The 27,044-nt window shown below is 48.6% G+C and overlaps 1 protein-coding gene across 5 annotated transcripts in view; it reads right to left on the bottom strand.

The window, feature by feature from the left end:
• Positions 1-27,044, bottom strand: part of NTRK3 (neurotrophic receptor tyrosine kinase 3) — a 215,758-nt gene that overhangs the window by 148,478 nt on the left and 40,236 nt on the right. For all 5 annotated transcript variants that reach the window (XM_074917204.1, XM_074917203.1, XM_074917205.1 and 2 more), the window contains exons 4-8: positions 13,172-13,240; positions 5,627-5,784; positions 3,378-3,520; positions 2,650-2,791; positions 148-444 (exon numbers count right to left, since the gene is read on the bottom strand). In XM_074917204.1, the coding sequence (XP_074773305.1) occupies positions 148-444; positions 2,650-2,791; positions 3,378-3,520; positions 5,627-5,784; positions 13,172-13,240 (809 nt within the window). The remainder of the gene's footprint in view (positions 1-147; positions 445-2,649; positions 2,792-3,377; positions 3,521-5,626; positions 5,785-13,171; positions 13,241-27,044) is intronic.

The following is a 27,044-nucleotide window of genomic DNA, read 5'->3' as shown; positions in this document are numbered from 1 at the left end:
GGCCTCCAGAGGTCACCTCTTCCAGCCTGCTGCTCAAAGACCAACTCGGGTTGTCAAAGCCTTGTCTAGGTGGAAGGATTATTGCTGGGATCATAGTAAGACCTTTGGATTGCAAGCAACCCTAATGAGATAAACTGAATATCCTACCTGGAAAGGGCTTTTCAAGGAAGTGTCCTTTGATGGTTTGGTTGGCTGAGCCCAGCTGGTTGGTGGCCACAATCGTGTAGTTGCCATTGTTGTAGTGAGTGGGTTTGTTGAAGAGCAGGCAACCCTCAGACACTTCCCCTTGTTGGTAAAACTCCATGTGGATGATCTCTGTCTCCCGAAGGACCTGGCCGTTGTGCAGCCAGTGAAGGGTGGGAGCTGGGTTCCCATGCACTGCAAATGCAATGCAGTGCTCCAGGTGTAGCACTGGCTCCTCCAGAGTTAGGATGCGAGGGGGATCTAGCAGAGAGAAACACGGCAAGCTCACAGCACACCTCCACCCACATCACATCTCTGTGCACCATGGAAATTAAGATTATTCAAAATGCAACCTCCAAAATCCCTTGTTCCTTCTACTTTTTCCACGGATGCTTGCACAGAAGCAGTCATAAGAACCACTCCGTGCTCCCCAGAAGGAGGATCTTAACCACAGCCAGCTCTCTATAGCTTCTGAACTGGAGTACAGCTTAATGACAGGGATGGTCCTTTCACCAGCCCAGAAACAATTAAGCTTGGAGTTGCCAGTCCACACACCTCCTGATGCTCTCCTCCCAGGGGATCACAGGGAGGCCACCTGTTCCCGTTAAGGAGGACACCGTGACGTAGCACTGTTACATTACACATGTGCAAGGTGCCCATGGGAGCTTTCCAGTCGCACTGAGAAATTCTGGATTGCGTAGCTGGGGAAGCAAACATCCCTCAGCGACTGCCTGTCCCTGGGGGTTCTGACTGCCTGAATATCCCAAAGGATTTCTCACCCGCCAAGCACCCTCTGGGGGTGTTTTAATTAAAGGGAGTGGGAGAAGGAAAAGAAAAGCAAAGACTCTGCCTGAAATTTATTGCATATGTATTGTCTTCCCCCCGGGACACCCCAAGAATTCAAATGTTGCTCTGCCATTGCTTCTGAAATCCCGTTTACAACGCCTACATGTAAGGTCCCAAATCCCAAGGCTGGCAAGGTCTGAACTAGAAGAACAGAGTTTTGTGCAGAGGCAAAGGACACAAAAAGATATAGGTCTTCCCTAAAACTCTTCTTTTCCTGGTACCATCCAGCTGCAAAGACAATCCATGGAGCATCCGCAACGAACAAAAACAACACACCAACTTTGACCCACCTTTTGGAAAAAAGACAGTGAATATTTCGGGCAGTGAAAGTGGTAGAAGAGAAAAAGGTGCCGAGCCGGTTGGAGCTGAGCAAAATTCTCCCACCAGCACCCAGCTACCCTGACCCACACAGCCGTGTCCCAGCCACCTCCTTTCAGTCGCAAGCCTAGATTTGCATGTGGCTTGTTCACATCTTCCTGGCAAGGAGGATTCAAAACAGGCAGCCACCTACACACACAAACCCAGATCTTTTCAGTGTGAAATTGCAGCCTGAGTGATGAGTCTGGGCAACAAAAGCAGGGGTAGCAGAAACTGTCAGCAGCTTAAAGGATTACATGGGTGAAAATAGGTGTTGGCATCGTGCTGCTTAAGGTGTGGAGGAAAACATGCCAAAACGCAGTGCAAAAAACACCTGCCTGCTGACCAATCACCTCTGAGCTGATCTGAACTTTAACTACCTCTATTTTTCAATCCACCGATAGTACTTATTGGGAGGAAGATGAAAGTAGTAAAGCATCTTCTTTCCTTTTTCCTATCCCTTGTGACTGCCTTGTTTATAGGACCCAGTGGCTCCAGCACTTCACTGGACATACAACACACATGGGTTCACCAAGACTAGCCAGAATCCCACGTGGATCTCCACTCTACCTGGTTGGGGGTTGAGGACAGATTTTCAAACTACAGAGTAAGGGCAAATATTACAGACACAGCAACATATAGTAAATCTCAGCTGCTTGAGAGTACAAAGCTGTGTAAACTTCCCCTTAAGGTCAGGTTTGTGTTAAATTATATTAGAAAGCACAAGGAAAGTTTAGCTACTTGCAGCTAAAAGGGAACAGTTGAAATTTGACATGTGCGTGTTTACACAGCATTTGCAGTTTAACTTTGTAGGAACAGATCTGAGAGGAAGCATCAGCATCCCTGAAATCAGAGGCATATCAAGAGGCACTTGGCTTTAACAATGGTGACATTTAACCTCCCACATAGCATCAGGGCAAGCAACTCTGTGTTTGTAAACAGAGTTTTAGTCCCTCTACAGTTTTTCCTTATTCTGCTGGATCTTCCAAGAGATGGGTGGAGAGATGTCCACCACCAGTGTGGCACTGCTGTTTCTCTCCTGCTCTAGCACTCATTTCCCCATTAATGAAAGCAGCAGGAAAGCAAAAATACTGACAACTTAAGAGACCTGTGCAAGGATCAACCTCCTCCTCATTGTGCTCAGCTCCTAATCCTCATCTACAAAAGCAGTATGTCACAGGTAGCAAGTGGCCATGCACTCAGACAATTCCCAGGGCAGCCCTCCAGCCTCTATAAGGTTAAGGTCTCTCCACTGCTACTTACAGTAGACAGTGAGCAGCACACTGGCATTGCTCATCCCCACCACGTTCTCAGCAATGCAGGTAAGCAGGAACCCGTTGTCCTCACTGGTAACATTCACCAAGGTCAGATTGATGGCATGAACATTGGTCCAGTTGAGGTTAGTCTAAAAATCCCAGAGAGAAATACAGACAAAAATCAGTGGCTCCTCTCCTCCCCACTACTGCCCCAAGAAGATAAGGATCACAGTTTCCACGTAAGATGTGAGGTGGTCTCCAAAATCCAAGGACAACTAGGATCTGGGTGTAGGGAGGTGTTTCCTCACCTGATTAAATACATTTAAAGCATTTTATAAGAGGAACTACTAGGAGGAGGAGAGCCACAGCATTGTAGCACTGATAAACATGCCTTGCCTCTAGAAAAGCTTTCAGACATCTCTGTAAACAAGTCGTTTCATTAGAGGAGACACGAGCTGATTCAATTAGGGAGCACTGAGATACAGAGCTATCTCATCTTCACTTTCCAGCCATACCAAGTGAAGGTTTCGCTGCCTTCAGGTAGTTCCCCAGGTCTCATGCGGATAGGATGCGGCCTTGATATTCCTTTGGATACAACAATTTCACATTTCTCATAGCTGTCTCTACCATCTATCTGACCCTCTGCCCTGCGTGCTCAGACCTGGGGAACCCATGGCAGCTGCCTTGCCCCTGCCACATCAGGTGCGGGCAGCACTGAGGTCCTGCGGCCCCTACCTGGTGCGTGTTGATGGAGTGGAGATCGGCCACCGTCCAGTCGACATCGGGCAGCGGCGAGCCTGAGCCGTTGCAAGTGATGACAGCGTTCTCCCCTTCCCTCACCGTCAGGTTCACATGGCTCACACTGATCTCAGGGAGGTCTAGGAGAGCCAGACACCAAGGCGCTCAGTTGTGGAGCACAGTTTACTGCAGCCAGCCAAGGACATGCATGTGGACCCAGGTCCCACCAAGCTGTTTCCCAAATCAGCCTCCAGCACCTTGGAATAAGTATGAGGCAACAGCATGGCCTTGTTCTACCCAGTGGAGAAGTCTTGGAGATAAGGGAAAATGTAGACACTGGAGATGTGCCAGCTGAACAGACCCTCCCATTACATTCGAATCCAAAATTTGGTGTACAGGTCTGGCTGCCCTTCCCTTCACACAGCCCCCATACCCATCCCTTCTATTCCCACAGAAGCTGCTATTGAGGGCAGTCACTTGGGATGGGAAAGCTGCATGTGCTGGGAGAGGATCCAAAGTGTTCCCACCTCCAGGGACAAGGCGCAGAGCACCCAGCACTCTAGGTGAGGAAACCGTCCCTCTCATTTATAACAATCAAGAGAAAATAACCAAGGATGTGTCCTCATATTAACTGCAGCTCTCCTAATAAAAGGTGCCCTTGTTGTTCCTTGGTAATGGCAGACTCACTGATTTATGGTGGCTCTGATTTACGCCTCTTCCTTACTTGCCACAACAGGCACCAGATATCCTCACAACATGAAACAAGACAGCACTGTTTGTGAGAAGAAGGGGAAACGGCCGCCTTGCATAGGGGAGGCTTTCTGGGCTGTTCAGAGAGGTAAATTGGGTAGGGAGAGCAGGGGTCAACTGACCAGTGGTCTCCTCCCATCATGAGGCAGCAGAATCCATCACACCAACCCAAAGGCATGGATGGGGATACACATAATTTCATTGCCATCAGGGAGTGACACCAGGAAGGAAGCAACATTGTACTGGTTTGGGGGGATGCCAGAAGAAAGGAGGCAGCAGTCAAGGCCTGGCAAAGATGCATAGGTGGTAGGAATCAGTGGAGAGGGAGACAGAAAGGACACATACAGTCTCTCCAGGTCAAGCTGGTATCAAACGTGGCCACACCAAGCCACGATAGCCCTCAGCACTAAAGGACAAAGACAAATGGGGTGTTGTTACAACATCCCTTGAGTCGTCTCAGTGCTTGAACAGAAAAACTCTCCTCTAGAGGAAAGCAGATTAGCGTGGATTCCTGCCCTTCCAGGAGACGGCGAGGTCAGAGAAGGTGCTCACCCTGCACACCAGCACGTTCCCAAATCAGCACCCTGCTGTCTGCTAGAGTCTAACACCACCATTGATGGAGTCACCTCTCCTCCTGTCCCTGATCCCTAAGGAATTTCCCCCCCCCCCTAATCCTTGCTGATTATTCTTCCCATGTGGGAAGGAAATTACAGCACACTCAAATCTTTTTAGTTCATCCACATGCAGGCATACTTTGGCCAATTTCCAGAGCTTAGTAAAGGGACACTGTGAACTTGAAAAAAAAAATTCATGCAAATTCAAATGTGCATGCAGTTTGTCTACTACCGCTACAGAAACAAACCCAGCTTCCTAGAACAGAAGACAATCATCAGAAAAAGAAAACCTCTGGTTTTTCTCCTTTTATCAGCCTGCGAGTTTGACAGCTGCTTGCATACAGACAGTTTAATTGTTCTGCTGAAGGTACACCTCCTTCCCCTTACTCTGCAAGGGATGCTTTCCAGTAATGGCAATAGCAGAGCAAAAACTGACACAGAACAGGCAGCTGATATGTGAACAAGGTGAAGGAAAAAGGGATAACTATTGAACACGCCTCAGATTGCTCCTGAGGCCACTGGGTTCTTTTAGCAAGAAACAGAGATATAAAGTCATTCCTGACTCTTCCCTGCAGATATGAGCCTTCAATTGAAATAAAAAAACCCAAAAGAAAATTAATAGAGATGTGTATTTCCTGAGAGTAATTATGAAAGATACAGTGGCAGTGTCTTTTAACAATATGCTGTTTCTAGGATTTGTTAGACAGAGAAAGAGCGATATGAAAAATACCCCTTTTCAAGACATCACACAGACTCATCACAGATGCTTTGTCAAGCAACAACACTACGATGAAAGAAATGCCCCCAATCACCCAATGCCTTCACGCATACAGAAACAGCACCCTCCTGGCCTCCCTCGTGCCCGGCCCCGGGAGTCCTTACCGCACTGGGTGATGTTCATCTCCTGCAAAGGGATTATGGCTGCATCCATGTTCATGCAGTAGAGCTCCTGGTACTGCAGGTTCGCCTCACCCTTCTCCTGCCAGAGCTGGATCCAGCGGATGTCGCAGCTGCAGTTAAAAAGGTTCCTCTCTAGTCTCCTACAAGCAGAGAGAGCATGAGAAAGGATGGTGGAGTGGGGAATGATGAGCAGGGCCGTCGTCTGGCTCTGGGCTCCCCGAGGACAACAGCCACCATGCAGGTTCAAGGGGCCCGTTAGAGCTAAGGGAGAATCTCCTCCGTGTTATTTGCCTGGGGTCTTCTGACACTCGTTATTCACGTCTCTTCCGCCTCCAGAGAAACAGAGGTTACACATCCATGCCTTCACACAGTCTCCTTCACACACACTGACAAGGTTTTACATCTCCCAGGGCAGCATGTGGATACACGCAACATCTTTCACTGCAAGATCTGCACATCTGCAGCTCAGTCCCACAGCCATCCAGACACCCAAAACATTCATCCCTCAGCAAAGGAGCAGGCAGCTCCCCGCTGCCCTAAAAATATTGATTCACATCTTCAAATCCCACTTCAGTGAGGGTCCGAGACCCTGCTCAGCAAAGCACACCTCCAGCCCCCACAAGTACTCAGTGAAAATGGCAGCTCTTCTCCCAAGTACCTTGTATGAACACAGCCTCCTGGTGACCCAGGACACAAGCTAATGTGCAGGGTGTCATGCATTTTAATCAAATCAAACAGCACTGCACTGAGACCCTGCTGACCTGGCCAGGAGAAATGGAAAAACACACTGCCTTTAATGTACTTCATTTAAAACACACTTACGCATAGTTTATATACCAGGAATGTTTATTATAATTGATTTTCCAACCTATTAACCATTTCATTTACATTTTTAAAGCACTACAGTTCTCTTTAGAGATGCAAGGAGAGCAAGTCCCAGCAGAAAGGAGAGCCTGGTGCTCAGCCAGGACAGAGTTAGCAGTGTGGGCTGCAACAAAAATATCTCCACACATAACTGTGAAGCAAAAGAAAATAGGGAGCAGAGGAGTCAGCACTGCAAAACGTGAGCTCAGTCACCCCAAGGCAGAAGGGCATCTCCAAAGGTCAAGCCATTGCTTCATTTGATATCTAGATCCCCCTGCATACAGGGGGAAGCTGTTTTTCTGGTGTTCCACATGTTACTACAAAATTCATGCTTGCTTTTACAAAATTAATTCCACCAACTTGCAGGATTTCGAAACAACCTTTCAAACACATGTGCAGCTGCTGTTTTGTCAATACAGTACTACAAAAGGAGGAGGAGGAGGAGAAGGGATCTTCTGGGAGAACCCAGGGGTGTTAAACCTGAACCCTAATGAGGCCACTTTGAATTTTCTCATAGAACAAAAAAGATGCCATCCGACCTTTTTTTTTTTTTTTTCTAGAACAAGCACCGAGTTAAACTTCACTCTATGGCATTTCCTAGTTCATTCATTTCCCATCAAAAGCACGTAAACCTTTGCAACACAGGTGCAGGCTCAGACAAGCGAATCAAAGGCCAAAGCACTAGGATTTAACAGGCCAGAGCACATCAGAGCAGTGATTTGGTGGGATTTGAATGACAAGACATTCCCTTCTTGCTACAAACAGGTACTGCCAGTGACTCATGCAGGCTTTGCATCTTCTTCAGCATGACCATGAATCCAAATTCTCTTCAAGATTCTCTCAAGGTCACTGCTACCAGCAGGACATGGGATGGCACATGGGTAAGAGCCACAGACTCAGCTAACAGCAGATCAGGAAACTGGAGTTGTACCCTGGGACATGGCAGGGAGCCGGTGGAGCTTAGAAGCAACGGGGGAGAAATTCTGCTCTGCTGCAAATATCCTCACGAAATGAGGCTGCCGGGGAGAGCTGCTGTCCTAGCACTTGAGGGCAGCTCTGTAAGTAACAGACAGCAGCTTTCCTGGCCCATTGCTAATTCATGACAGGCCATGAATAATATAGGAGCAGTGGGCTTCAGGGCAGAACTAACCCACGACCTGCCCCAACATCAGTGATGTAACTTGCTCTAATCGAGACCCCCACAGGGGCTTTTGCACAAATTAACTCCCATCACTGGTTGGATGTGCCGAGTGCCACTGCCAGCTGGCATGGCCCCGTGGGTACGAGCACAGATGTGTAGACCCATTTTCACTAACACGCATTGCAAAAGCACTCTTGACACGTGGGAGATGCCCTTCCTCCTTGCTTGGTGCCTGCCCTGCCATGCCAGCCAGCTCTCCAGAGGTGCAGGGAATCTCCAGGGAATTGTACCTCACACTGTCCCGCACCTGTCCCAAAACTTGGACCTCCATTTCGCTCCTCAGACCCCCATCCCTTGCAGGAGCTTCAGTTCCTTCCAACTCTTCCTCCCACAACTTCTGTAACACATCTTTGCTACCAACAACCCTCTGCTTGCTGAGATAAATGCACCTTCCCTTCTCTGCAAAGAGAAGCACCTTGAGGACCACAATGGCACCCTATGGCCAAAACCCACTGTTGGGCCAGAATACAACACCATGTGCTGTGGAGACATCTCCCATCACAGCAGGAAGGACAAAAACTGGTGCTGAAAGGCATGGCAAGGCAGCCAAGAGGTCTTCATTGCTGTTGTACGCTTAATGGGTGCAGCAGCACAGCAGTGAGAGTTAAGACAAGGGGCTCCTTCTCGTGAGATGTATGCAGCACAGCTGATTCACGGAGAGGACAAGTAAACCCAAAGGGCATTTTTCATATGGAACCTTAGCCTGGAAATGTTGCTAACACATCACTTGGTTGCAGGCACTCAGGAGCTGTGCACACTCCCACACCTTCTGAAGGCCTTGTTAAGACTGAAAACGCCTGTGAGAAATCACAAGTATCACAACCACGATCGAGCTGAGCTCTCTGCACAAGCAAAGCTGCTCTCTCCACTGAGGCGCTGGCCCAAAAAGGGACCAAACCTGTACACAAGCCAGAGCCATCCACCAGCCCCAGGCAGAACAGAAGCTTGCAGCAGGGCGTGCTCCAGGCACAGCCCCTTCATGAAGCAGGTACACTGCAGGGCTTGTGTCTGGGACAAGAGAAAAGCTGGGACAATCATGATCTGCACTGTCATTCAAGGGGATGATGATAGAGCTGAAGACCTAGAGCCACACCAAGTCAGCTCTTCAGAGACAGTGATGCTGCAGCCCAGCTTTGCTCCCCACAGAAACCTGTACCTGCTGCCTCCCAAAACTGCCTGGACACCCCACACCAGGGGTGAGACCAGTGCAGGACAGGGATGCCATCAGCATCACGGTATGTACTGGGACAGTCAGGACTTCACACACACACACAGCAGGGTTGGGTTTTTTTTTTCCAGGCTAGGCAGCTAAATGAGACACGCTCTGTCCCACACCTCCCCACTCATCAGCTAAAACAAAGCTGTCTGCAGCTAAAGCCTCTCAGAGGGCAGTGGAGATCCTTGCCACAATTCTCCTGTCTGTTTTGATTCACATAAAACTACTGCCAAGGTTTCATACACTTGCAATTAAAACACTCTCCTACCTCGGGATTGAGACCACTTCCCTAAGCTTGAGAACCAAAGAGCACCCAGCAGAGACAGAACAAAATCTATTTTTGTTTTTCATTTCTATTTATTTCCCAGAACAAGAGCTTCTCTTGGCGGTCCAGCCAGAACTGTTATTTCCAAACCCCTGCCAGAAGGGGATGGGATAGAAAGGGAAGAACTCAGACAGGGAGCGACGCATGGCGTCTGACGGCTGGATTAGCTAATGCAGAGAGCAGGCAAGTACCCACTGTCTAGCTACAACTCTATTAGTGTGACTGTTGGCAGCAATAAGTTTTTAAGCTAGAGGCGCAGACAATCTTAAGGTGGACTCATAACATTAACGGAGATGCTGCTGTGCCCCATCCCCACCAAAGCCTCTTGCTATAGCACTGCAGAAATCTACTGCAGGGCAAGCTGGCAGGGACTGCTGGTATTAGAACCGCTGATGGGCCGGGCAGAGCAGCAAGATGTTCAGGACTACAAGGTTTTATACAATCAAAGATGTAATTGGATCCAGAGTCTTAGGTCTTTCTGGGAAGGAATTTCTTGAAGTGTCAGCTCTAAGCTCTCTGAGGACATGACAAAGGAAGCCAAGGACATGACAGAGGAAACCAGCTGTGACTTCTGGATAAGAAAGGCTCCAAGTCCAATGTTTATGAGCTGTTGCATGTGTCAGATGCTTCGCTGTGCACGCTCAGCTTCAGACTTAGGAGAGGTGTGCACACATTAGCTCGAGTCCTGCTGGTCAAGGTCAGCCTGTGCTGTGGGAGTTAGGGTTGGAGTTACTGGAAACCATTCCAAGCCTTGCTTCTGGCCAGGAGGAGAAAAAGATAATATTCTTTGGAAGTGTGCCTCATTTTTGCCATCCTTTCTTCAGTGAGTCAGCAGGGGAAAAGCTCAGCTCTGTTGAACAAGAAAAGAAACTCTGCTTTAAAGCAATACCATCTCCCTGAGCTTGAGATGCCTTGAGTGCAGCCAAGCAGCTGTTTCAAGCCCTAAATTCCCATCCACCTGCCTACCCTCAAAACGTGGCTTGATCTTGACATCAGTCTTCTGCTCTTTCCTCCTCCGTGTTCACCGTGAGTGGTTTTGCCAGGTCTCATGTTCCCTGGCAATCTCCATGTCGCATCAGCTGTAGATCCTCTCCTCCACTCTTCTGGAAACAATCCTCCCATCACTTCCCTTCCCGCATGCTCCACTGCTCCAAGCTGCCTTGCTGCATATCACAGGTTTGCCTTTGATGACTATCCTCCCTCCATATCCATGATTGCCTGGTAGCACTGGGGCACTGGTACTCAACAGCGTGCCTCTGGTGAACCACTTCAGTGCCTGCTTGTCCCACCAACCCTCCCCACAGACCCAACTCTCTTGAGCAGAGCAGACTCTGCCAGCATCTATCTGTCCCTGGGGACTTCTGGCCTCTCCACGGCTGTGCACAAGTGTTGCTGCTCAGCCTGCCTTCCTCAGGCTTGTTGCTTCTGCATTGGTCTCTGCTGCTCATCGCCTTTTTCCTTTCCAGAGAGTTTTGGCTCAGCTTCAAATCCTTGGCTGATGTCAGTCTGTAACTCCCTTTCTAGCTTTCACCAGTGCTTCACACTCACTTTATGTGGGCCACGTATTCTGTCTTCTTCCCAGATTCTGGAAGCCTCCTTGGAGCTCAGTGTGCCAAAAAACTGTCTTCTACTCACCCATCCTCTGCATTTCTAAAAAAAATACAATATTTCCCACTTTTGCGCATCCATTACTTATTTCTCCCCGCCTTGGGGATTTGTTTTTCCTCATCAACAGGTCCCATCCTTCTAACACTCAGGATCATGACCACTCCACAGTAGATAACATATGTCTTTACCTTATTTCCCAGATCTTTATGTGAACAATTACTCAAAGCCCATAGCTTAAGCTACATTTCCATGCTGTCTTCTCTCAAAGAAATCTGAAGTTCAGCAGAACAGTTTCATGGTCCCAGGGAGGACACTGCAGGTACATCCCCCTGTCCCATTAATACCGACATCCCTATGGATATCAGCTAAATCACCCCTCTCCTGTCATGCTTTGGGGAACAGCATCATCATGTGATTCTGATACTGACCATCCTACCTGTGTGCACATGGATGAAGGGTCCTTAGTGACCAGAAGCCCAGAGGGGAACACTTGCCAGGAAGCACCAGTGACAAAGCAATTCTTCAGAAAAAATAAACTTGATCAGGCTCTTACTCCAGACTAGCCAACAGCAAGCCAGAACTTGCAGGCACGCACATTTGTAGGTCTAAACTGATCACTGGAGTTGATGCCAGGAGGTGGTTTGCTAAGACCCCTTGTGCAGCATAGTGGCAGGAGAGGCCTGGCCAAGTCTTGAACCCCAAGCCTCCCCACAAGACACCGTAGACACCACACATCACGCCAGTGCTGCTTTCCCACCCCATCACCTCTTCCCACCAACCAGCCCTGCAATCTCCCATATTTCTACCTACATTACTTCTTTCAATCAGTCAGTGCTTTTATCTCTGAGCACAACTCCAACTGTTGCCAAACAATTCATCTCCCTCCTGTTTGCCAGGCTGCAGAGCGCTGGCCCCAAGTGACTCTGTTGACACCAACCAAAGCCACCCCAAGCACACCAGCTTCCCTGCCAGGATCACCATAGCAGGACAACACAGATTTATTCTTCATCAGATAGGGACAAGTACATTTTGCTGCCCAAACAGCAGCATCTTAATTCCCTTTGTGCTTAGTACTGGTCTTTTGAGCCTGATTTGGGCTGGCAGACCTGGGACATGCCTGAAGAAACAAAATACGACCAAATGAAACAAAGTCACATAAAAGTGAGCCCCGTTTGAAGTATTCCCATTAATCTGCAGGCTCACCGTTACCCCAGGCCCTGCCAGTGCCTCTAGCTCATGACTGCAGACCCATTTGCTCCTCCACTCTTGGGTCTCTCTTGGGTAACAACCATCAATCTGAGTTTTGCCAGACGGTGCAATGACAATAAGTAAAGGTCTAAGAATACAAATGACTCATGCTATTAAACTTGAAACCTGAGCCAGGCTTGAAAAATATTTAGAGCTGTAATCAGCGAGGAGACAAATTCCAAATTCAGCATTTTAACTCTGCAAGCCAGATTTCCCATCAGAAGGGCGTTTCTCTATTTTCTAATATCACTATTAGTATTTTTCATTTAACAATTTGACAGAAATAAAATACACTGCAGTAACACCGGTGATAACACACTTACTCCCACTTGAAAGACTGTCTTTATTCTTTCATAAGTCACTTCTAGCTTACAGCTCTATTGATCATCAGTGAGGATGAATGGAGCTTCCCAGGATCCTCTGGGACAAATCCTACATATATATATTTTTTTATACCCACCAAACAACTATTTCTAAAATTCAACAAAACAGGTCATCAGGGCAACGCTCCATTGATTTCGTGTCCACTTATTCTTCAAGCACAGCACTGAATGCTCTATCAATAATTCAGCAGGCTGAAGGCCACCAGTGCCCCAGGAGAGACACTATCGCATCTCCCACATAGGAGCTGGGAGGTGCCTCGATTGCTAGAGAGTAAGGGAGTCATTCACCTAAAATGCAGAGGTGTCTTCTAAAGCATGTCAATCAGCTACAGAAAAACAGTTAGCCCCACCATGAAAGAGATGAGGATCAAGTATTTGAAAAGATTTTCTCAAAATCTGGCCTAGTAAGTATTTCTAATGTGTTCCCAGAGTTAGTCAACCGTTTACTACCCCAAGCATGGCTTGTTCATCATCCCGACATTAATTAGCCAGCTGCTGTGAAGTTAAAAGAGAAGCAGTTCTGCTCTGGTGCTCCCGTACCCAGGAAACCCTCACAACGATGGTGCTGCCCACTGGAGTTTTAGGTAATTATTCACAGGCTTCAAAATAGCTCTATTTGGAAATCATTTCTCCTCTCAGCCTCCCCTCTTCTCCCAGAAAATACCTCCAGGGTGGGACTTACAGTTCAAAGAGCCTCAGGGTCTGGAAGAGTTGCCATGACAGAGTGGTGAGCCGGTTCCCAGAGAGGTCTCTGAAAATTAACAAGAGAAAAAAAAAAAAAAAAAGAAGTCACAGTAAATAATTCCTCCTGCACGTGGCCCTACCACCTCTGCAGAACTCATTGACGGGGAGGCTGTCAAGCTGTTTAGGACCCAAGTTTAGACTTCATAATGAGAGCTTTTAATGAGGACAAACCCAAATGGAAGCTTATAATTTATTTTTTTTTCCAAACGGGAAAATTCTTTATACCCTCCTGCAATGTTAAGAAAAAACATCCAAAGAGAGCAAGGTATGTCTGATTCTTGTCCATGAATCTGGAGCTTGACCAATTGTAAGCAGAAAGACCAAGTTTAATTTCATAACCTGAACAAAATATTACGTACAAACCTCATGTTTAAAATAGTAACAGCCAGGTTCAGACGACAGCATGATGATTACCCAAGGTGTTATCATATGATCTGTATTAGCTGTGCGCTCAAAGTGTCCTGGTATGGCTGCGTGTTGTTTGCACCCAGGGGTACAGCTGCTACAGCAGCCAACAGCTCCCCATCCCTCTCTCCATCTGCCCAAACTCGCAAAAACATAAATCTCATCTACCTGGGAGAGCTTTGCAACCCAGCAGACATTGCCTCTTCAGCTGAAAGCCAGAGAGGATGAAAGAGTGTAAAAGAAACCAAAGTACTAAAAATAAGAGGAAGAAATGTGTTTGGGGCAGAGTGAGTAGAAAAAGAAAAGCTCTGGGTTCCTAATAGCACGAGAAGATGGAAATGAAATGCTCTCTGTAGTGGGCAGCCTTCCTGGGGATGTTTGACCAGCCCAAGAGCCACCAGCTGAGGGACCAGCACATGGGGTGAACAGAGGGATGGGTGGTCACAAGTCTTAGCAGAAGCCTAAATCCTCTCATACCTACACTGATCTCCAGAAAACACAGGAGGTGCTGCCTCCCATCCTTCGCTGAATCTGTCCCCACCAGCTCTCTCCCCATTGTGAGCTGTCTGGGCGGGCTGCAGGCAGGCAGGGCAGCTCTGTGCCAGGCTGCAGATGCCCTCCTGCCTCAGCCCTGCTCACTGGGAAGTGATGAAGGGCCAGAGGCGTGAACCACCTGAAGGTTCATTAAACTCTTAGCTGACCAGACAGGAGGTACAGGGCAAGGTATGGGTGGCACAGAGGTGGTAGCGGGCAGCACAGACATGCCGGGCTCAGCCCACAATCCCCATTTGATTTGCAGAAACATGCTAAAACCAAGAAGACAAATCCTGGAATGTCTCCTGCCAGTGCAGGTCTGATGCACAAGGATTTGGGATGAGAGATTCATTTGTCCCTTTACACCAGGTTGCAGAATGGCAGACACATGTTGGGCAAATAGAGAGAGGGCACAGCCCAGGGACCAACAAGGAAAAGCAACTCTGATCCCATCCCACCTGCTACCAAGCAGTGCTGCAAAGCCCAAAACTCTGCAATTAGGAGTGGGGAATCCTCTGTAGCTCACACAGCAAACCATTGTCCCAAAGGCTCTCCACAAGCCTGGCAGAAGAATAAGACCAAACACCACTATGGCACAGTGCTGCATCATTAAATTCTGGCTCGGCTTCACATCAGACTATCCTGCTGCGGAAACCATGGCAAACCACAGGTACCTCATTTCACATGACTAAGATCCCACAATTCTTACGGCTGTAGACAGACTGCTTCCAGCCTCCAATAAAGTTTAGAAAGGTGGCAAAAATAGCAGGTGAAACTGAGCAGGGGGGGGGAAAAAAAAAAAATGACAAAACTCCCTCTTTTATCCACCCCGGAGCACCGAGCACCTGGAAACTTTGCAAAGACAGATGAAAAGTAGGAGGGGAAGGAGCAGCTCGCTGCTACTGAAAAGCGAGACAGTAAACTCCCTCCCCCAACCCAGGGAGAAGAAGGAAGCGTAAAGGGGGATGCATGAGAGACAGCAAGATGTGGGAGAGAGGCAGAGATGCAGAGGAGGGAGTGAATCTTGCTGGAATGTCCTTTCTCAAAGGTCATGTTTTGCTACATTAGGCAGAAATGTCAAGAGAAAATTGGATTCTGAAAGAGAAGAGAAAAAACAACAGGCTTTCCACGCAAATAAGGGAATCAAAAATAGCATGATCGTGTTATTATAATTTAGGACACAGAGAGATAGAGAAAGGAAACATCCTCACTAATGCAAGGAGCTTTGCCAGGCAGATGTGCTCCGCTTCTCATCTCCTGCAGTCCCTGGAAATCAACTGCCACCTCCTCCCTCCCCCAGACAACAAACCACAGCAAGTATTAGGCAAAGAGGAGATGGGTCTTCACTTGCACACATCTGGCAGGAGACTCTGCTCACAAAGGGCAAAGCCAGTGTCCAATCCGACCTGACCATCAACTTCTGCCGGTCTGGTTGGGGGAACACGCACCAACGGCTCCGTTTCAGATCAGCCAGGACACACATGGGGAGGAATGTGTTTGTCACTGGAAACAGACACCTTGGACACTTTAAAATGTCAGAACGGTCCCTGCAATAGACCCTTGCAAAGGTCCCTGATCTCAGCACAGATACAGAAAGCGACTGCACACATAAACACAGTTAGAAATACACCATTTTAGTCATAACAACTCCAAAGGTCAGAGATGCCAGGATTGGGTCTCCACATTCAAAGGGTACATCTGCTGAGTTCTGCTGCAAAAGATAGAGCGCGCCTATGGAGAAACCTCCCTGCACAGCACTGATTTCTCCCCAGACTAGATCCATCCCGCACACCAGATGGGGCAGGTTTCCCAGGAAAGACTGCGTGTGATTGTGTAATTAGAGACGGTATCGCAGTACGTGCACATGAGGAGATTCAATTACAGCTCCACGGGTGAAGCTCTGAGCTCTGGCGCTTTGTAACTCCTGTTTGGCACTCACAAGGTCCCCCCATGCTCAAACCTCAGCTCTCTGAATTGTTTCCTGGTATTTTGTAGAGCATAAATGGGGAGGACTGAGGAAAATCAAGGCCCTCCCAGCTCCAGCTGCCCATTCTGACTTTGCACTGCTGTTTCCAAGGCTGAAAGTCTGTTGTCACCTCCAAATCCCTGTTGTTTGCACTGACCAGAACCCACACCCTCGTGTGTCTGTGGCTGGGCACTGCCAGGTCTCTCCTCCCCAACCCATTTCCTTTCCCTGAACCTGGACACTTCTCCTTAGAAGGCTGAATCACACTACCCACTGCTCTCCAGCCACTCCTAAATACTTCTCAACTCCAATTTCCTTATCCATGCCCAAATTTCCTATGACCTTTCTCACTTTTACATCCTCCCATCCCAACGCTAGTTTCCCAAAAAGAGCTGCCACTCCTCGTCTCCCCTGTCTGCTCCCAAACATTCTTTACAAAATTTCTCCTCTCCAACGGGATCAAAAGCCATTCTGCCTATGTAAGGAGATGTCCCAGAGCAAAATCAAGTCTTCCAGACAAAACCTGCCTTTTGACAAAGTTTCTTTCCCTCTACAAAAGGAGGGTACAGATGCTCTTTAACAGGAGTATCACCAGTATTTTTCTAGCTTGAACAAAGCAACCCATTTCCCCCCCTCCCTTACACCGCCTCAAACATTTGAGCAGGTTTTTATTTGAAACTAGAAAGAAATAATCAAAAAAAAAAAAAAAGAATTCAGCCAGAAGCAGACATCCAACACAGAAAACTTCAGCCTGAGCAATTAAAATCTGGCAGAGTTATAGGAAAGTGGAAGCAGTCCTGTAGCGGAGTATGCCAGACAACCTTTATAACAGCCTATGCATCAGCTCCACCTGTAATAAAATACAGCACATCACACATCGAGGAAATACAGGGGGAGGGAAGCAAAATGCCTTCCCTGCATATTTCTCAGTGGCAAACAGGAGCCTGCGTCTCAGGACAGACCTGCCATCAGCACTCCTGGAACATATTCAAACTGCTTCACTGCCACGGGGCATTTTCTCCATCACTCACAAGATGCTATTTTACATGTAGACAGTCTTTAGAAATAGCTTCCAGGGTCCTTTTTGCCTCTGAAGCAGGTTTCAAAGGAGCTGGATAGGGATCAGAGGTTGGATGGAGCTCACCTGGACCACAGCCAGGGCAGCAGACAACCAACCCACTCATGACTCAAGCTCAACAGCACTCTGCTCTCCTCCTGCCACAGCAGCCGTGCTCCTAAGCCTCCTGCTTTGCAGGTGGCTCATCACGCCATGCCGTATCTCCACCAGCAGCCCCCCACACACCTCAAAAGCAGGATGTTATCACTGAGTAACAGTAAAGTCCCAGTTCTTGCTCTCTCCATCCATCCATCTATCCATCCACCCACCCACGTTTCAGGAGGGGACACGCTGTGTCCTGCACACTCTCTCACACCGCCCACAGGCACTGCAGGGACCTTGCTGGTGACTGGCAGGGGAGGGGAGGTGACCATTGCCAGTTTGTCCCAGCATATGAGTGACAGATGAGGCCATGGGGTACATCTGCTGAACAAGCTCCTGTGTTTAAAAAGGGATGGGTGGGCGTGGGACAAAAATAGGAATCTCGATCTGTGCAGCCCAGAACAAGTGGACTTCAGTGCGAGAGGAGACAGCATGTTTTCTTTTCCCTCAGTTACCCAGCAGCCAAAAGTATTTCCACTATTAAAGCCATTTTTATTCAGCTAAATTAAGCCAGTTGCCTCATTAATGACACCAACTAGCAGGAGCCCCTGTAATTAAACTGTAAGCTATATTATGCAGTTCAGCTCAATGCAATGGCAGAAACACTGCTGGGGAGGGACCCTCTGCACCAGTCCTTCCTCCACGCATCTCCATCCTCTACTCACCCTTGTTTCCAACCTGACACATTTACTTCTGCATGGGAGAAGTTTTTTCACACGTTTTAATAACATGGTGCCACTCTGAAAATCCTGATAGGGAGGGGATTAACTGTGCAGAGCAGCTGGGACTGAGGGAGCACAAGGAACTGCCTGGCAGAAATGAGAGGCGAGAGGCACATCCTCAGCTGCGGTCCCCAGTGTTTGGATATGTCAGTGGCACCACGTGGGACTCCCTTGATATCCCCTGCGCTCTGGGCACAACGGGTGCTTCCCATCATTTCACAGCTCACTGCAGCCTTGGCCAGGTGCTAGTGGACACGGGAGAGGAAAATGTCAGCAGTCTTATATGCTGCTGTAGGAGTAGCTCCATCCAGGCTTCATTTCTGCAGCAAGTAAGCTGCTAAAGCTTTGGGTTTGAACCAGAGAAATGCTGGAAAGTCATTCTGGGGCTTGCTTGTCCCTGCCAGATAACTTCAGTGACCTCTAAAAGCAATGTTACACTCCCCATCGCCCGCCCTGCCCTCCCCTTCCCCTTCCTTCATTTTTCTGTTTAGTAAGCAGCTTTGCTCATTAAGGGAAAAAAAAATGTACTGTCCTCCCTTAATGAATGTGCTAAAATTACCCCAGCAAGTCCCAGAAGCGGTGGCAGAACAGGCCTCCCCACAAATCAGGCTCTGCAAATATTAGACTCAATTGAAATCTCCGATAGCGCAGCACAAAGCCCCAGCAGGACGCGCTTGAGATAGAGCCTGCAAAAGCACCAGGCGATGCCAAGCGCGTGCCAGGCTTGTACGCCCAGAAAGCAGAGTTTGCAGAACAGGACATGGTGTATTAAATTGGTCAGCCTGAGATTTCATAGCTGCCAGCAGTTCCCCCATTTCTGCTTCTTGTCCAGGACAATACACCAGGACACGTGTATTGGTGCTATGGAGGAGTAAGGCAGTTTACAGAGGTCCTCCAGCCGTGGTCTGGGGTTACCTACAATTCAGTTCTACTCCTGCAACGCCTTAGCAACACCTAGGTCTTTACTGACCCTAAACACAGCAGAATCAAAAAGCTTCTGAGATTCAGTCTTCCTTTGTGAGTCTGGACAGCGTTAATTCACTCCTCTCCCATATTCACAGGTACTGTCCTATGTCACGCAGCATGTCCCACCGCACTGTCATCACGCTCCCCCCCAGATTATTTCTTGTTCTAAGGCTAGAGCCAGAATTTGCAAGAATTTCCCAAACTGAAAGCAACCTGCATCAGAGGAGAGCAAGATACCATCATCAGTGACACACAAGAAGAGACCCTGCCACTCCACGTGCACACCCACTAGCCCTGGAGGTGTGATGCCAGAGAGGGAACCCCCAGCCCTCTGTACTTCCTACTTACACGACCTTGATTTGTGAAATCCCATCACTGAAACAGGGATGAAGGAGGTGGAAGGGGCTGGTCTCCTTCATTGTTCTTTAAACAATAGCATTAAAAAACAGAAGTTGTAGAGCAAGTGGGAGGGCGTAAAGCACCACGCCTCTGTCACAGGGATCCCAGGGCCAGCGCCAGCAGCACATCTGCCCCACGCCTCTCCTCCCACTGCCTCTGCCAACGCAGCAAGACATCTCCTGCTGCTGCCTCCATCCCAGCCCATCCCAAAACACTTTAAAGGCCATTTTAAAGGCCATCTCCAACCCCATGATGTTTCCACACCCTCTAAGTCATCTCTTCTGAGGCGTCTCCCAGCTGCATGAAGCTTTGTTCAGAGACAAATCACCCCTCAGAGCTTATTGTTGCTCGGTTTTGGTTCAGCACATGGTACAGATGGGAAGTTATCAACAGATGTGGATAATATTGTCCCCTATGCTTTGAGGCAGATCAGATGCAGGGATCTGGCCCTCTGGACTACACTCGTCTGTCCTCGTTGTATGCAACTTCCATTGCTCTTCTCCAAAGACATCTGGACTCTCAGAGGACTGGAGAAAAGGTTAAAAGCTGGGTCAGCCCTGCAGTTGCTTTCCCTTTTCCTGCCAGCTTCCCTGCAGGGCAGAGTCTAGCAACATCCACGGAACATGCTAGTCTTCTGCTAAGGAAAAGAAAAATCCACCCGCAACAGGCAAAAGCCCTTCCCCACAGCTGCCCTCCTGCAGCTGAGATGTCCTCAGAGCTGCACTGTCCCCACCCCATCTCTTCTCTCCTGAACTGTAGTAATTTTAAATCCATTAGGCCTGAAATGTAACTGTATCTTGGGCTTTTCTCCTGCTTCAGCACATAAAAATAATACTGGAGATGTGTGCCGATTGAGAACAAGGGTTGCCAGCTGACAGCTCCAGCAAGGGGTTGGGTTTATCCTGCCTGCTTCCTTCAAATTGCATGTTTCTTTGAGCTAGGAATAGAGAACGACTAGGGAATGCCTCCTACTCACAGGTTTCCAGTGGACCCAGAGCAAACCCAACCACTCTGTGCAAGTGAAGAGAGCTCTGTGCTGCGGTGAGGCACAGCTCAAGGAGACAGCGTGGGAAGGAGAGCTGTCCCCAGCGGGCATTTCCCAGCATCTCCAAGTACGTGGTGACAACAGACCCCAAACACATGCCCTCCCAGGCTCCTACGTGTTTCCCACCTCCTCCCCCTTGAGTACAGGGAAGCAGCAAGGACAGGCACTCAGGAGGTACCACTGCAGCTGGGAGGTCACCCCAAATGCACAGGCAGGCACTGGGAGAGCTGGACAAGGTCCACACGAGAGCCTCAACTTCAACACACTGAGCACAGATGCACTGGGAAAGAGTTTGGTCCTCCTTGTTCCTCCTGAACTAGAGCTGTGCTCTCAGCTGTTAGAGGGCTCTTGCATTAAATTTATATTAAAAAAAAAAATCCCCACCTACTTGGATGCCCAGAAATCAATGAGCCCTGAATAATCTCAAACCCTGCTCTTGCAGGGGCTTAGTGAAGAGAAAAATAACAGCAGGGCCTGAACCCAAATTTGCCAGCCTTAGGGAGGGGTGCCAGAGGCTGCAATGGGCTGGGACACTACTGAGCTCTCTGCAGAGCCTCTGAAAGAAGGAAGGGGTACAAATATGAATATATATATATATATATACACACATATATATATCTCCCAGCAATAGCAAAACAACAGGGCATAAGGCAGGCTAAGCTCTCGGCAGACACTGCTAAATGGTTTCCAATTAATTAACTGATTACATGATAGAACAGAAGGGGATTCAAGTGAGTGCTGTTGACCTTTAAGAATAATTAATATCATCAGGATCGCAAAACTCGTCCAAGAAAAATAATTAGGAAGATTCTAATATTGCCTCCAAAGCCACATCGAAGGGGGAAAGGAAGGTTCTGGTTAATTCAGAGGCACAGTTCCCAAGTCTTTGCTAGCAAACCAATTTATCCCTCATACTTGCTTCCCCCTGCAGAGCTCCCACACACACATGCTTCTTCCCTACCCCAGTAAACCCTCCCTTTCCAGAAACATTTTCCCCATCACCTTTTCTACACCCCATCCCCCTTCTGCTCCATTTCAACCTTCTTTCCTAATGAGTCCTTATTCCAATCCTTTCTTGCAACCCTCTCTCTCCAGACGTGTCCCTGTCCCTCCCATAGCCACATCCCATCCCCTGCTCATCTTTGACCAGCCCTGAGATCCACTCTCTGCCTTCCCTCACCTCAGGAAGGCGGCCTGGTCCTTCCACATGACATGGATCCACTTTTGATCTCCAGTCACCACTGTCAGCTTCGTAGGCTGACAGAAGGCAAGCACTACATATAATCCCCAAAAAGCCCTTCCCTGCCTTTTCTCAGCAGTCAAATCCATCACAGAGGCTGGTCTGGGAAGCAGATGTAAGTGATGTACAGCAACAGGATAAAGTGAAAGACAGGGAACTCATGACTCCCTTTTCTCTCATTATATACCTCACCAAATGCATGAATACTCCCACCTCACTATATTCTCCTTGCTTTCCTTCCTCAGTTCTCTTGGCCCACAGGTCCCGTGTGGGAGAGGGGCTGGAAAGCCACTGAACCAAGCAGGAACTGCAGAGGTGAGCTTCACTGGGAAGGTTGCTTGAGCACAGTGGAAGAGAGGCTGCATGAGCAGTCAACATTTCTTGTGAGGAAAGGGTAAAAAAAGCCCCAAAACTAACACAGCTCCAGAATGAAGCCCACCTTTGCAGTGAATAAATAAATTTCCTCTGCTGCTTATTATCGTTAAAACTTCTGTGGCTTGACACTTCACTAAATTATAGATAAAAGGAAAAATGGTCTTTCTGGGCTCAGAAAAGCAGACTGCTGCCAAAGAGCTGTGTTTACACCAGCTAATGAAAAGAAAGCTTGCCATTAGCCTACAGCACTTGCCCCAGCTCGGCGCAGAGCAGAGCTACCTGCACCCACAGCATAGGGAGCCTGGGAGCAGCTGCTGGACACCACGAGGGACCAGAGCTGGGGAGCATGCAGGGGCAGTGGGCTGGCACGGGAAGGTGTACACGTTGGGAGTGGGGGACCGAAGGGGCCGCGCTGTCAGCCAGTGGAGACGGCAGCTGCCACCTCCCATGCTGTGCAGAGGCTCCTGCCCACAGCAGGAGGTGAGGCTGACGTGCTCCAGCTACACCTCATCAAGCAGCAAGAAAAACACTCAGCCTAGGAGACAGACAGCATCAAGCAGGGAGCTGCCTCACACCAGGCTGCTGGTTCCCTCCAGGGGCCCGTGGGGTGGGGATGGGGAGCAGGGAGGCAGCAGATGCCTGGAGTACACCTAAGAATAGGCATAGTCTTTTGGGCAGAAATGCTCCGGTTTGTGGCAGCTGAGCACACAGGGAGGAGTAGTGCTCTGAGTAGAGACCTGCCCGTAGCTACACCTGAGCTGTGGTATGATGTGCCTCATCACAGCCCCAGCCACACTTGGCTGAGGGGGACAAGGAACTGTTGGTGACTTAATACCAGTGAAGTCCAGCAAAGCCTGCTTGCTTATAGCCAACCAGAAGCAGAAACATGTTTTGTCTTTGACAATTAGCTCTGTCTGGACATGGCAGTTACATTTTTCCTGTTCTTCTCATATATGATGTACTTAAAAAGGACAAGTATCTTTTACTCACCTTTTATCTTCAAATATTGGTCAATGTGAGGAATATTTTCAAATGAAAAGACTAATCACTATGAAGCACCAAGTGCTTCAGACTGCAGCAGGCATTCTTTCATTATTCTGAGACAGCAAATTACCCACAATTATCAACACGCACAACTGGATACAACAAACATTTAGCCAAAGCCCACGGGTTGCGGTTGCAGTCAGGTTGGATGGCAGATCTCCTAGAGAACTACTCATGTGAGAAACCCACAGACAGCACGCGGGTAGCTGTGCCGCAAGATGACTCCATTCACAATGCGGAACAAAGCCAGTGCCAGGAGCCGCTGCAGTTCGGAAAGTTTGTATTGCATCTCGGTGGACGGGCTTCATAGCAGGAGAGATGGAAGACTAAAGGCACCACTGACAGTGAAACCAGACTGGCCAGCCACCCTTCAGGTGGGCTCACACCCGATGGCTTGATCCAGCTCACACCCACAGCCACAGCTCCACTCCCTGCCCCGGGGCTGGAAGGGGAATGAGTTTGTTCCAAGAAAAGAGCAAAGGAGGCAAGCGCCGCATGCAAGGAGGCCAAGCTGCAGGTTGGGGCTGGGCAAGAGGTATGGAAGCCAGAAGGATTCAGTGCAGGCAGAGAGGCTGGGGCAGAGGCCAGACTGCGGCAGAGAGACAGGGAGGGCCAGGAGGCCTGGATGAGGCTATGCAGCAGGGCCCATGCCGCGGGCAGGGTGCACGGGGACGCTCCTAGGCTGCAGGCAGAGAGGTCAGAGCTGATTTGGCAACAGGAGAGCCCAGGTGGAGGCAGAGAAGACAGGAGGCTGGATAGCTGGGCTGGAGGCAGAGGCCCGGCCGCTCACCTGCCGGCGGGGAGGCCCCGGGCCCTGTCCGTGGTGCTGAAGCGCGGCCCGCGGGGAACGCGGTGCCGGTCGCCGCCCCGCCCCCCGGGACACCAGCAGAGCTGCCCTGGAGGATTCCCAGGAAATCACCTCACAGCATGCCGGAGGGCAGCAGACATGAGCCATGCTCATCCTCAGTCACTAACAGGTCTACAGCCACGGTGACCCCCAGCTCCTGGGGAAGACAAACCTCTGGCTCTTAGGGCAGCCATGTAAATATCCCACGTCTCCTGCAGGTGCCATAATTCACGGTTCATCCCTTCACAAATACAAATGAGGGGAGGGGGTTGGTGGGAAACTCCACCCCCTCATCCAGTTTTCTAATAAAATTTTATAATTCCAATAAAACACATGACTGCCTAACTTAAGACATTAAAATTCTTGCCTAGTCGCACACCATCATGAATTAATGTCCCATCATTCATGCCCAGTCATATCTTATTGCTCAAATAACATATGATTTTAACGTTTCTATTTTTCTGCCCTAGTGCTTACTGCCTGTACATTAAAAAGGGAAAATCAGCCCTGCAATCATAGTGTTAACAAACCAGCATCATGGAAAGAAAAATCCCAGGTGAGATAACTTGTGCAGTCACTTTACTTTCACTCATCCTGCCACGATTGTTCAGCTCCCTCCCCCAGCAGCTTTCAAGCAGGTTTTCATGTCCTCAGGTCCTTCTTGGGGAGGGTCATTCTCCCTGTGCAGCACCTCTCACACTGGCATAGGCAGGTAAGACATGCCTTGCACCACATCTGATCAGCCGAGCCACAGAGTTTGGGGAGCAAGTAAAAGGGACAGCCAGAGGCTGTTTCTGGAGTACCTCCATGCTGCAGTGACCTCAGAAGCCTAGGAACAAGATCCAATCCTCGTCATGCCCAAATCTCCAGAAATCAATTCATTCTACGCTGCTGGTGATCTCAGAGACCTGGTGAGGTTTAACTAAGACGCAACTACACCTCATCTTCAGGATCACATCCAAGAGGAATGGTTGGCCTCTCTTTGAAAGGAAGCTCACAACAAGACATCCATCAGGCCACTGTTGCACAGCAAGGACCATGCCATAGAGGATGAGCCCCCCAAATCACTGAACTTGTCTAGAAGTTCATATTTTACCCCAATCCTGAAACAAGGCTTGTAATAAGACACATAAACACACACACTCAGGTAAGAACAGCCTCATTCTAAACATCCCAAACATTGTCCACTGCCTTTTTTAAAGAGGGGGTGGGAAAAACCACACAGTTGCTCATTTCACATGTCTGCCGGAAGACAATCGATCAAACTTTAGAAAGGGAAATGAGTCTTATAGGCACAAAAGGCAGCTGGAAAGAACATCTCAACATTTCAAAGGAAGAAAGGAGAGACAAAGCCACATCAAAACCCCGAGAGCCCAGGTACCAGAGTGATAGGCATAATGTAAGAAACTGAGCAGGCAACAAATATTTGTGATAGCCTTATTATACCTCATCTTACATTGCAACAGCATCCCACAATTCAAGTCCAGGTTTCACTAGAAACCATACAAGGCGTTATGCTGCAAATAGATCAAATAAAAGCTGAGAAAACAAATGTTATTAATTCCAGGTTTTCAGACAGGGAACTGAGGCAGGACAAGTCTTGCCACAAGGTGCACAGTGCTCGAGTTGGAAACTTTCTTTCCCAGGTCCTGCTGGAGTACAGCAGTCACAAACTTGCCACTCTGCCTCCTATTACACTACAATGAAACCTCTCCACAGCTAAGCGAAGCAGCCTGCAGCTAGGAATTAGTTACCCGTCCCTCTGAATGCAGGTCAAATCATTTCAACCCAGCCTGAAGAAAAGCCACAGTCCTGCAGGGAACTGCTCTCTCCTCTGGCCTTGGGCACAACAGCTGGTAAAACACAAGACCTACCTCTGCCACTGCAGAAAAAGGAATAGCTGCAGTTAACTGCTTATCGGTTATCTGTGGTAACTGGGAATAAACATGCCATCAAACCACTGCTGCTGATTAGCCTATCAGCAAGGTCCTGTGCTACACTGGCATCCAGGGGACAAAGCAGATGAGGGAGAGAATAGGAAAGTCTATGGGAGCGGAGGAGATGTTACTGCTGTTTATTTTAGTGACTGTGCTATAAGCATGCCAAGCATTCCATAGAAGAGACACGCAGGGGAAAATGCCTCCCTGAGTAATTTGCAGCACAAATGTTTGCTCCTAGAAGGGGTTGGAACAGGAACATCCTTCAAGTACAAATGGAAATCAAAGGGTATCCAAACTGCCTACTTGATTAGAGATAGTAAAGGAACATTCACCTAACAAATCAAAGGCTGTTCAAATCTTTCTCATACTTCTTATTTTGCCTATATTCATGGAGGAATTCAGTTTCTATTTAGCCCTTTGCAAATGCAAAATAAATCACATTGAACTATCAAGAAGGTGGTTTAGGTAAATGCATTTTACTTCACCCTCCCAGTGAACTAAGTGCTCACATACAGTCATTTACTGTGCCCCAGCTAATACACACAGACTTGTTAGGCTGCACTGATCAAGAGTATGGATGGGAAATCAAGAGCAATTAACAGATGACAGTTTGGGTTAGGAGGAGACTGTCAGGATGGGTGTGACAGTAGTGCAGTGATGAAAGGACAAAATCATCAGGGAGAAGTCTTCAAGAAGTAGAAGGAAGGGTAATAGGACATGCAGAATCAAGCAGAGATTGACACCAGGGCCTAGAACTGGTTACAGTAAGAGAGCAAAAGGGAGAGTTTAACCCTGCTCTGTATAGAAGAATGGCTCTTTCAGAGCAAGGCAATAGATCATTAACTACAAAGCAGGTGGAAATGACCCTCAAGTCATGACAGAGAGGGAACAGTGCTATACTTTCAATAATTCAATGTCTGCTACTTTGTTTATTTCTTTATTTAGTGTAAGATCTCGATCAAGCTCCCAGACATGAGCAAAGAAGGTGAACCTTGCCAGCCTTGCAAAACGGTTGCCTGCAGCTCTTCAAAAGCACACGGGCCTCAGCTGCTGTAGGGCTTGAAGTGCTGTCCTGAAACAGCACTGAAGAGGGCAGAGCACGATTCACC

This window comes from Athene noctua, chromosome 13 (assembly GCF_965140245.1).
Source record: "Athene noctua chromosome 13, bAthNoc1.hap1.1, whole genome shotgun sequence".
Classification (NCBI taxonomy): Eukaryota; Metazoa; Chordata; class Aves; order Strigiformes; family Strigidae; genus Athene; species Athene noctua.
This window is presented reverse-complemented; position numbering and strand designations above follow the sequence as displayed.